Source organism: Stegostoma tigrinum, chromosome 26 (assembly GCF_030684315.1).
Source record: "Stegostoma tigrinum isolate sSteTig4 chromosome 26, sSteTig4.hap1, whole genome shotgun sequence".
NCBI lineage: Eukaryota > Metazoa > Chordata > Chondrichthyes > Orectolobiformes > Stegostomatidae > Stegostoma > Stegostoma tigrinum.
The window spans coordinates 14,169,223-14,181,389 of NC_081379.1; the positions used below are offsets into that span (position 1 = coordinate 14,169,223).

The 12,167-nt window shown below is 42.2% G+C and overlaps 1 protein-coding gene across 3 annotated transcripts in view; it reads left to right on the forward strand.

The window, feature by feature from the left end:
- The first annotated feature begins 6,648 nt into the window (after positions 1-6,648).
- morc2 (MORC family CW-type zinc finger 2) overlaps positions 6,649-12,167 on the forward strand; it is a 107,147-nt gene continuing 101,628 nt past the window's right edge. For 2 of the 3 annotated variants that reach the window (XM_048556396.2, XM_048556397.2), the window contains exon 1: positions 6,649-7,161. In XM_048556396.2, the coding sequence (XP_048412353.1) occupies positions 7,094-7,161 (68 nt within the window). In that variant the 5' untranslated portion in view covers positions 6,649-7,093. The remainder of the gene's footprint in view (positions 7,162-12,167) is intronic. The other variant, XM_048556398.2, reaches the window with a different exon arrangement.

The following is a 12,167-nucleotide window of genomic DNA, read 5'->3' on the forward strand; positions in this document are numbered from 1 at the left end:
ACATGATTTAAAACTGCCTTCAGCAGACAGATACCAATTGAGATCTAAGACACTGTACGTTTAGGCCTGATGGTTGTAACACTTGCTTGATACGAAGTTCTGATAAAAATTTGTCCATCAACTCCTTTATGAATTATTGCAGTGAGTTTTTCCTAATCTTGGCTGTAAATGGATTTCTCAGTGTTGTATGACTGATCACTTGAAATTAGTCTACGTACTTTCTGGGCTGATGCTTAAAGGAAAACTGTAATTGTAAAACAGTTGCTTAAAATTAATATTTAAGGAGGCGATGTAATAAAAATGAAACATTAATTAGTCACCAGAAACATAACAGTTCCTCTAAAACACTATCGATAAAGTAGAACATAAAACAATAGCCACCAATGCCTCAAAGTGCCAGGTTTAATGTTTTCCTTTGAATTGCTTCCCTGCTGAACACTGTCAACGCAATCTCTCTTCATATGAATTAATTACATTAAGAACAAAAATTAAGAAGGGTCTCTTATAATTTGTGTTGTGTAGAATTATCTCATAAGTTCATTATAGCAATGATGAGTTTTCATAATTATCCTTGATTTGGAGGTGTATGCCTTTTTAGATTACAGAACTGCTTCTGTTACAATATTTGTCACTGTATTCCATGTACAATTGCTGCAAAATCTTCTGCAAACTCTACAACAATCATTCTGACTGGATCCTCCCCAAAGAGTTCCACTTGTCAACAATTATAATCAAGGCACATCTACTACCTGATGACAGGCCAGTCATCTTTGCTGTAAGAAACAGTTGGGAAAATGACTGTGGAAATTTCAGTTGTCCAATGGCACTGACAGTTGTTTACATTAGAATTTTCTCTAATAATATTTTACGAGACCTTCTGAGGAAGGGTCACTGGACCCGAAACGTTAACTGTTTTGTCTTCCACAGATGCTGCTAGACCTGCTGAGCTTTTCCAGCAATTCTGTTTTTGTTTTCTGAGACAACGTTGCAAGAAAGGTAGGTTATCAGTTAACCATCCAATTGCTGAATTTTGTCCTTGGGGTTCTGTTGTCTAAACATAAATTGTGGTCAAGTCAGTTCCCTTCTGCAGCTCAGTTTAAAACAAAAATCTATTAAAAGATTCTTTGCCTCAAATTCTGCAACTCTGTGGAGATATCTTTTGTTGAAACATTGAAGTTTTTAAAATACTAATGATCCTGCAGTATGATTGATTCTCAGCAAATGCTCATCTTCATCTTAAATGTACTTTATTTCCTACTGCTGTCCATTTTTTCCAAATAGTTTATTTTACCCGACTATAATTTGTGTTACTGAGTACTTATCACTTTAAATTGAATTTAAACAAATTAGTACTAATATTCATGCCACAGGTCCCTGCTGTTTGTACAAAAAGTAATATTTTACATATGCTGCAATCCAACAATTACTTACTGTTCTATCCTCAAGAAACCTGAACGGAGTTCCAGCTGCAGAGGATTGTTCATTCTATAGCCTACTTCCTAAACTGCAGTTTACCTGTTATTGTAGTTGTAGGATTACTATTACTTAGGCAGTCTGCCAGGATTAAGAATGACTTCTTCCATTTCTGTGTTTTGGGTCCTGAACTGACTATATTGACCTATACTGGATCTACAGATTCTGCTATAAGTGGGAAGGTGATATTCGTTGAAGCAAATGGGCGAGATGCTCTGGTTCTTCCTTGCTCCTTCTGCTCTTTGCACTTGACCCAGCTCTGGGCCTGTCAGAGATGGATAACATGGTTGACTCCTCTTCAGATACAGCTTTTCAAAATTGCCCAGCTTTGGATGAGAAAGTTTCATGATTGCATTTTTTTTTCATGGAGGCTTTGAGGATGTCTGAAGCATTACCTCTGTTCTCCTGGAAGTCACTTCTGTAATGAAGCTCGGAACAGAGAGCTGATTTAGAAATCTTGTATGAAGCACATTTCTGGTCTCAATGCAGCTAACTGATTATAATCAGTACCTTAATACAGGGATTTTGGTGTGAGGGAGGACACGGAAATTGGGGCATATATCCTTCCAGTGTATTTGCAGCATGTTTGCACAGGCACTGCTGATGATATTTCTCAAGGAATTTGAAGAGTCTGCTATGCATTGTCTATGTTTCTGATGCATACAAGAGAGCTGATAACACTGCTACCCTGTCAACCTTGGGTTTGTTCGTATGTTTGAAGTATTTGCCATCAACAGATGACTGAGGCTGTGTTTACATGCTGGATGACTGTGTCCAATTTTGGGCCCCGCACCTCAGGAAGGACATACTAGCCCTGGAGCGTGTCACACGGATGATTCACACGGATGATCCCTGGAATGGTAGGTTTGGCGTATGATGAACAGCTAAGGATCCTGGGATTGTACTCATTCGAGTTTAGAAGGTTGAGGGGAGATCTAATAGAAACTTACAAGATAATGTATGGTTTGGAAGGGGTGGACGCTAGGAAGTTGTTTCCGTTAGGCGGGGAGACCAGGACCCGTGGGCACAGCCTTAAAATTAGAGGGGTTAAATTTAGAACTGAAATTAGACTACGTTTCATCAGCCAGAGAGTGGTGGGCTTGTGGAATTCACGAGAAGGAGTTTTGTAATGACTATTCCAGTGCTGAACAACAGGGCTATCTGTGTAATGACCAGTCAGATTGTAATAAGGTCAGCCAGGTGGATGTACTATTTGTAGTACATCCGCAGAGTGCAGTGGAGGCCGGGACGTTGGATGCCTTCAAGGCAGAGATCGACAAATTCTTGATCTCAAAAGGAATGAAGGGCTACGGGGAGAGTGCGGGGAAGTGGTGTTGAAATGCCCATCAGCCACGATTTAAATGGCGGAGTGGACTTGATGGGCCGAATGGCCTTACTTCCACTCCTATATCTTATGGTCTATGTGATGTTGAATTTCATAGTTCACGTTGGCCTGTGCTGGTAGAAGGTTTTGAAGGCAGGAGTTGATTCACGTTGTTCGTGGCTCACTGTTGGATCTGAACAATTGGGCAGTGTAGCACAGTGGGAACATGACTTTTGACTTCAATGTTTGCTTAAGGCTCAACATCTTATGTTCCCCCTGCAGTTTGCATCAACAATAATTTAAAGCTTTGCCTTTGAATATGCACATGAACAAACATCAGCTAAATAAGAGGTTGCGTGGTCTTGGTTCTGGACTGGAGACGACACAGGTTAAACAGTTTCCTATTTGTCCTATTAAGAATTTCCACTCCAGCAGAAAGTCTCATGTGGAATGTCGTATAACTGAAGATACCAAGATCAAGAGTCATGTAATGACACAACTTTGCTTGACCCCAGTTTACACAGATATTAGGTCTGTAGTGGATCTATTGATGACAATCATGGATTGCAAGCTGTTGTGCAAGCGAAGGAAAGAAAATTTCTGTGCACAACAAAATTTGAGGAGGAATCTCAACTGTTCTATTCAGTTGACATCGTCAAAAGCCATGTATAGTGACTGTATACAAATAGTACATCCACCTGGCTGACCTTATTACAATCTGACTGGTCATTACACAGATAGCCCTGTTGTTCAGCACTGGAATAGTCATTACAAAACTCCTTCTCGTGACTTAAAAACTCCTGGAGTCTCAATTTGGATTTTGTTCATCATGTGGCACAGTAGACAAATTCAATATTTGAATTTTGCTTTTACATTCAGACAATGTGGATTCTGGAAATCTGAAAAATGAACTAAATGCTGGAACTAATTAGGTCATGCAGAAAATCCTTGTAATACCTAAGTTCAATTATTAAAGCTCGTTGAACAACATGTTTCCCAATAATGTTGCCTGACCTGTGTGTTTCCAGCATTTTCTGTTTTATCTAATTAATATACATGTGGCGAGTAAAGGGCATATCAGTGCTTGGTATGGAAAGTAATATAATTGAGTGAAAAGTAGAACAAAGCCTTTATGTTTAAAATGGAAGCCAGCAAAGATTGTGGAGAAAACAGGGAATGGTTAATTCGGGTGGTTAGGCAGGATTGACTGATGATATGGTATTGACATTAAGGGTGATGGTAGCAAAAAAGAGAATTGAAGATGATAAGATCGTAATCTCTAATGGGGTGTGTTGGTGTGCAGGAAAGTATGTGAAAACACAGTAAGTTGATATATCAGGGGAGAGGCTAGGAGCGGTAATATAGGAGTTCTAAATAGGGAAGATGATCTAAGGAAATGGGAATACTGGGGAGAGAGCAGTTGAACTTTTTCATCCCCTGAATCCTACCATTATGTTTTCTCTCTGCCACTTCTCATCTATGTTGTGCCTTCCTCTGCCTCCAATCTACTTCTCATTTTTGTTTCCTCCACCAAAGAAGCCAAAGAAGATTGAAAGCAGGGTGGTGGATGTTGTGTGTATATATAGACTTTAGTGAGGCATTTGACAAGGTTCCATGTGGTAGACTGGCTGGCAAGGTTAGACCATCTCCATTACAGGGAGAACTAACCATTTGGATATAAAATTGGCTTGAAGCTAGGAGACAGAAGGTGGTGGTGGAGGGCTGCCTTTCAGACTGGAGGCCTATGACCAGTGATGTGCTGCAAGGATCTGTCCTTTTCATCATTTATATAAACGATTTGGATGTGAGTATGGGAGGCATGGTTTGTAAGTTTGGAGATGATGCTAAAATTGATGCTGTAGTGGACAGTGAGGAAGGTTACCTCAGAGTACAATGGGATCTTGATCGGATGAGCAGGTGGAGTTTAATTTAGATAAATGTGAGGTGCTGCATTTTGGAAAGGGAAATCAGGACAGGAGTTATACATTTAATGGCAAGGATTCAGGAATGTTACTGAACAAAGAGAATGAGGAATGCAGGTACATAGTTTCTTGAAAATGAGGTCACAGGATAGTAAAAAGGGGTTTGTTACGCTTGCCTTTATTAGTCAATGCATTGAGTATAGGGCTTGAGAGGTCATGTGTCTGTACAGGACATTGGTTAGGCCAGTTTGGCAATATTGTGTTCAATTCTGGTCTCCCTGCTGTTGGAAAGATGTTGTGAAACTTGAAAGGGTTCAGAAAAGATTTACAAGGACTTTCCAGGGTTGGAGGGTTTGAGCTATCAGAGATGCTGAAAAGGCAGGGACTGTTTCACCTAGTGTGTCAAAGGATGAGGGGTGACCTTGTGTAGAAGTTTATAAAATCATGAGGGGCTTGGATAGGGTGAATAGTCAAGGTCTTTTCCCCAGGGTAGGGGAGTCCAAACTAGACAGCATAGGTTTAATGTGAGAGAGGAAAGATTTTAAAGGGATCCAATGGGCAACTTTTTCATGCAGGGGGTGGTGCATGTTTGGAATGAACTGGCAGCATAGGTGATGGAAGCTGGTACAATTACAACATTTAAATAGCAACATTTTTGGTATATGAATAGGAATGATTTAGAGTGATATGGGCCAAATGCTGGCAAACAAGACTAGATTCATGTAGACTATCTGGTCAGCATGGACCAGTTGGATTAAAGGGTTTGATTCCATGCTGTACATCTCAATGACCTGACTTTGCCCAATAACAACACTCTTCCCCAATTTAATCTTACTCACCCATTTTATCCCCTTGCTTTGCCTCTTCCTGTTTGCTCGAGCTTGTCCCTCTCCCAAATTCTTGCACCCAGTCTCCCTCTTTGACTTAAATGGATTATTAGAATAGAGGGCTTTGGTTTACTGCTTCATCCAAACAGTGTGCATTATACTAATGCAATACTTTTGCACTTAAGCATCAGTCTCTGCTTAAAATGGGGATATCTTACAGTGAGGGCCATTAACCCATTATATTTATTGATTCAGAGAGGTCAGAATCCTAACATCAAAGTCAGGACCAATGATTCAGCACTGCTTGCATTGATTTTAAAATACATTGACTTTTCTGGGCCTTTTAAAAATTATCTTGTCCTCCCCTCTCCCCTTAAAAATGTAACAAAAGAGTTGCAGATGAAGAGACAAAATAAAGGGCAAAATCTGAAAGGGGTGCTGGAGCAAAGGGACCTTGTGTATTTGTACATCAGTAACTGAAAGTGCATAGGGCAGAATGAAAGAGTGTGATGAATTGTGTAAAATATTCTAGACTTTGTTAAAAGGGGAAAATAGAGTACAAAAGTAAGGGGTTACACCAATTTCGTCTCAGCCGGAGTGGAGCGTCTAATTTTGAGCATGGTACTTTCAGAGAATGCTGAAAAGAGGCACAGAAAATAATTTTAGGGACAAGGAAACTTTTTAGTTACAAAGACATTGTGGAAGTTAAGGACCGTGTTGCTTTGGGGAAAAAGCCTGAGCGTCTATTTGGTTGAGTAAATCAATCATGAGAGTCTGGACAGAAGAGAGAGCAAAGAAATTGTTCCCATTTGTGAAAGAATTGGGAATGAGGGCACGAATTTCAAATAATTGATTTTAAAAGTGACTGTGAGGAAAAATCTTTTTTGCAGGCATTTCGTGGCTAACATTTGGATCGCACTGACTAAGACGATTTTGGAGGCAGATTCAACTGAAGCGTTCCAAATTGTTTTTTTAAAAGGGAAGGATACGTAGACTTAGCAGACAGAGGTGAGAGAATGGCAATGTTTGGGGAGTGGGTGCTGACATGAGAGATGCTTTGGCGCAGGCGTGGTGCGGGTGGAGTCTGGGGTAGTCTTGCCGCGCCTGCGCAATCGTGCTGGAGGTTGCAGTTACTTTTTTCAAAGAGAGTGTCTCGCTGGCGGTGGATGCGGTTGTTGGAAGGTGGAGGAGGGAAAACGGTGAGGTAACTGGGGCCTGGAGAGAAAGGACAGAACCGGGCCGGAACGGACCAGGCCAGGCCTCGTAAGGCAGGCGTTAACTGAAGCACCGAAACCGGGCCTGAGAACGAGGTTTGAAAGGTGACGGTTTGGCGAGGAGCGCCTGTGTTTCTAAAAGGAAAAGGTGGAGTGGGAGGAAGGGGGGGAACAAAAAAACCGTTCGTCAATAAGTGAACGATAAATGTGTCTAAGAAATCTTGTACACGGGGAGAGAGAGGAGGACGAAAAAGGCCCGTGTGTTGCAGCGTGAGGCGAGGGGGCGGCCCTCAGAAGCCCGGAGCGCTGCGTTAGCAGAGAGGGGAAGGCGCCATGGCTGGTACCAATTACAATTGCCTTAACCGAGCTCAACTGACCTTCGAATACCTACACACCAACTCGTAAGTATTCAGATAGGGTGAGAAAATCATGTCTGTGTGGGGGTGGACGTTTTAAGTATCACATGGATTTTGTCTTGAAAGTGTAACCTAAACGTTACCTTAAATCCGTCTCTTGAAGTAGCGTTTTATTAATGTCTGTATTCTGAATTCTGAGGTGTTTATTTTAAAAAGACACTAATAATTTTGATTTAGCAGAGGTAAACAAATCTGCATATTCCTCCAGATTGAAGTATCCACCCATGTAGTGTAGGTGTGGATTTATTCGAACTCAGCAAAATAGAGGCCAGTTGGTGTTTAGGCTGTTGACAAGGTGGGACAGCATCAACTTGTTAATAAAGCTCTTTTGACTAATCTGACGATTGCCAAACATATTTGTACTTTAACGCAAATTGAACTGTGAGGTAGCCAGACAGTAGTAGAAGCACTCCGTCTGTGGTTAGCAGAAGCAGTTTGATTAATCACAGGCATGACATTTTGTCAAAATGAGAAGAAATAAGAAATCAAATTGTTTGAGTTATTTGGGGGGGATTCTCCACACAAAAGCACCTACTTTTCTGGTGTTTACTTCATTTTGTATTGGAGCAGTTTATTTAAAATGCCCACAGTGTATGAACAGGCCATTCAGCCCGTCAAATCACTCTGACTCTCTGGAGAGCGTCCCAGCACATCCCTGTAGTCCTGCATTTGCCGTGACCTAATCCACCTGGCCTCCCTGACCCTGGACACTGTGGGCAATTTAGCATGGCCAATCCATCTAATCTGCACATCTTTTGATGTGGAAGAAAACCCTTGCAGACATGAGGAGAAAGTGTGATCTCCACACAGAGTTGCCTGAGGGTGGAATTGAATACGGATCCCTGGCACTGAGGCAGCGCTCCTAACCGCGAACCACTGTGTTGCCTTGCTCATGCTTTTCAATTGTTTCAGAGATAGTAGGAACTGCAGATGCTGGAGAATCTGAGTTAACAAGGTGCAGAGTTGGATAAACACAACAGGCCAAGCAGTGTCAGAGGAGCAGGAAAGCTGATGTTTCGGGCCGAGACCCTCCTTCAGAAACGAGCGAGGAGTTCTGAAATAAATAGGGAGAGGCGGATAGAAGATGGGTAAAGCAGAAGGTAGACAGGTCAGAGAGGCGGGGATAGAGCCAGTAAAGGTGAGTGTAGGTGGGGGGAGTTAGGGAGGAGATGGGTCAGTCCAGGGAGGATGGACAGGTCAAGGGGGCGGGATGAGGCGAGTTGGTAGGATGTGGGGCTTTAGGTGGGAGGAAGGACAGGTTAGGGAGGCGGGGACAATCTGGGCTGGTTTTAGGATGCGGTAGGGGGAAGGGAGATTTTGAAGCTTGTGAAGTCCACATTGTTACCATTGGGCTGCAGGGTTACCAAGCAGAATATGAGGTGCTGTTCCTGCAACCTTCAAGGATGGCAGTGTTGCCTGAGGAATGGGAGGGGGAGTTGAAATGCTTCGCGATTGGGAGGTGGTGTTTAGTGCGAACTGTGGCTCCACCTCCCGGTCGCGAACCGCGGCTCTACCTCTCGGCCCCATTCCTCAGACGACATGTCCGTCCTGGGCCTCCTGCAGTGCCACAACGATGCCACCGAAGGTTGTAGGAACAGCACCTCATTTCGCTTGGGATCCCTGCTGCCCAATGATACCCATGTGGGGATACAAAAGACCAATTTCCTTGGAAATCCAAAGTCCACATGATACCCATGTGGACTTCAAAATCTCCCCTCCCTCTCGCATCCCGAAACCAGCCCAACTTGTCCCTGCCTCCCTGACCTGTCCTTCCTCCACCTATCCCCTCATCCCACCTCAACCCCCACCCCCATCTCCTACCGACTCGCCTCATCCTGTCCCCTTGACCTGTCTGTCTCCGGTCCACCTATCTTCTCCTTTATCCATCTTCTGCACGCCTCCCTCTCTTTCCCTATTTATTTTTGAATCCCTTCCCCCATTTCTGAAAAAGGGTCTAGGCCTGAAACATCAGCTTTTCTGCTCCTCTGATGCTGCTTGGCCTGCTGTGATCATCCAGCTCTGCACCTTATTATCACATGCTTACCAGTTGTTTAGTTTAATTTCTTGACCTTTTTTAAACTCGACCTGATCTGTGCTTTTTTTGTGACCTGAATGCTTTAAAGAAGTTGTAGATGTGCTTTTCCATTTTTCAGCATAATATAACTGGCTTGTGTTCTTCTGTACCAGGCTGAATCCTGGGATGGTATGACTGACGTACAGACTGGATTGCTTTGGGCAATATTCACTAGGGTTTAGAAGAATGATGGGGGAATCTTATTATACAAAATTCTAACAGGATCATACAGGGTAAATGGAAGAATGATGTTACCACTGATAAGAGTCATTAACTGGGGTCCCAGTCTCAGGATATAAGGTATCTGCCTTTTATCACAGAGATGAGTAATTTCTTCACCCAGAGAATGGTAAGTTGGTGGAATTTTCTGCTGCAAGAAACTGTTGATGCCAGAATGTTGCAAAACGTTCCAAGGAAGATGTAGATATAGTTTGTAGGATTAAAAGGATCAAGTTATGTAGGTAGAAAGGTGGAACAGGATACTGAGCTGCATGAGCAGCCATGGTCATATTGACAAGCAGAGTAGGCTTGAATGGCCGCTTGCTGCTCCTATATTCGATGTTGCTATGTATGCTTAGATTTTAACTCTAGATGGAGATACAAAAGACCAATTTCCTTGGAAATCCAAAGTTTAATTTTGTGCTGGGAAGTGATGGTTGTATCCTGCAGCAAGTCATAAAATTTCGTCCATGGCTCATCTGTAAGGTAAATTACTTCGAACATTCCAGAGCATCTGAAATATTCGGCATTTAGCTTAATTGTGGTGGTAGATATATATTAAAATCATAAAGACTTCATTGATTTGTTGAGAACAGAAGATCCGGAGTTGCTTAGAGATTGTACATTTTGAATCGGCTTGCGTAACAGCCATTAAACAACTGTGACAATGCAGATCATTTTTCAGTGTTCTCTCTGTCACATGTAAATGCAGGCAAACTTTGAGGAGGAACTTAACAAGAAATAGCATGAGGAGTAGACCACACAGCTCATCAAGCCTCTGCTACACCATTCAATATGATTGTAACTGATGTGTAGCAGCATCTCCACTTGCTCACTTACTCCTATCTCCATGAGTTATCTAAAATCTGTCCGCCTCAAATAAAGCATTCAGTCCTCTAGTAGATAATTCCAAGGATGTGCCATCCTTCGAATGAAGATATTTCTCCCTTCTGAGTACCAAATGAGCATCCCTTTTATCCTGAGAGAATGCCTACTGTGTTCCACGTTCTCTTAACCGCAGAAACAACCCCAGTGTCGAGCCTCTTTAGAATCTTCTATGTTTTGGTGAGATTGCTTTGCATTCTTCTAAACTGTGGAGAGCATAGTCCCAATTTACTCAGCCTCTGATCATAGCAATGTCCTCGCAGCCCCAGCTTTAGTACCCAGTTGAAATATCATACTGCAAAGGGCATCAAGGCAAGATAGGTCTTGTCTTTGCCAGGAGTTGAGCGTTTTCCAAAATACACACAGCGGTGAGGTGTATAAGTATTTTTGCTCCTCATATGAAGACATTTGATTACCCAAAGCACAAACCAGAAACCAGGTATGGAACTTTGTTAACCTGCAGTTAGAGCATACTAATGTGTTTGGGACGACCGCCCCAATCAATGGACATTTATCAGATGTAATGGATAAGTAATATATTAAGTCTTTATTGGACTTTAAGTAATTGGTTCCACAAGTCATAAGCAAATCAGCTGCTGTAGTCATAGTTACTATGGCAATCTTTGTCATATATGGATCTAATTCTTTGACTTGTCAAATTTGGGTTTCATGGTGAGATCCAAACATTTTTCAGGTTGTGACTGAATTTTTAAAAATGTTGATGAAACTGAAAGGTAATAGTAATACAGAATTCAGTACTGATATGAGATCTACTGTAGTTCCTTTGGGTTAAGATTATTCTGTCTGCTGCTTGCTTCCAAGGCTGATTAAATATTGGTGCCAGGTATCCTAACCTTTCTCTCTTTAATGCGGGAGACTCCAGTAATTGTCCTAAGAGAATGAATCATCTAGGAGAGATGATTGTTTAGAGACAAAGTTATGAACCTTCATTCTTGATCACTTGCCCAATAGTAGTGTCATAGAATCCCTAACTTGTGGCAACAGGCCCTTCAGCCCAACAAGTCCATGCCGACCCCTGGAGCATCCCACTGAGACCCATCTGCCTATAACCCACATGCCCCTGAACACTACGGGCAATTTAGCATGGCCAATCCACCTAGCCTACGTATCTTTGGACTGTACGAGGAAACCGGAGCACCTGGAGGAAATCCACGCTGACACGGGGAGAATGTGCATACTCCACACAAACAGTCGCCTGAGGCTGGAATCGAACCCGTGGCCTTGGTGCTGTGAGGCTACAGTGCTAACCACTGAGCCGCTGTGCTGTCCCAGTTCTCTCTATTTGAGCAGAAAGTCCCTTTGCCAATTCATTTCCATTAAGAAATGCAGGTAGTCAAGAATACAATATGCATGTAAGAATGCATAAAATTGACACAAGTGGGCTGTCATTGTTCTTCCAAGGCAGAAGGTTAAAACTAGTTTTCTGATATCAGAAAATGACGACGGTTGTCTATTTATTGTAAAGGAGTAACTGATTCATTAAACTAGGAAGATTTCAGTATGTCAAGACGCATTCGTTGGACTTTGATCTCATATTGCAACAGCTTCCGCTTTGAACTTTTTTCTCAGCAGTTTGTTTCTAATATACACATATGTGTAATAAGGTACAGTAAGTACCTTTTTCTATTATGTTGGCAGCTCATTAATTTTTACTGCAGAGTTCGGATTTTTGCCAACCGATTTGTCCTGCTGCCACACGATTCTGTACTTGCCACTGTGTGTAAGGAGTAAACTCATTTGTAAATTCTATTGAATTCTAGACTGGATAGCAGAACTGAATTTTAATGGACCC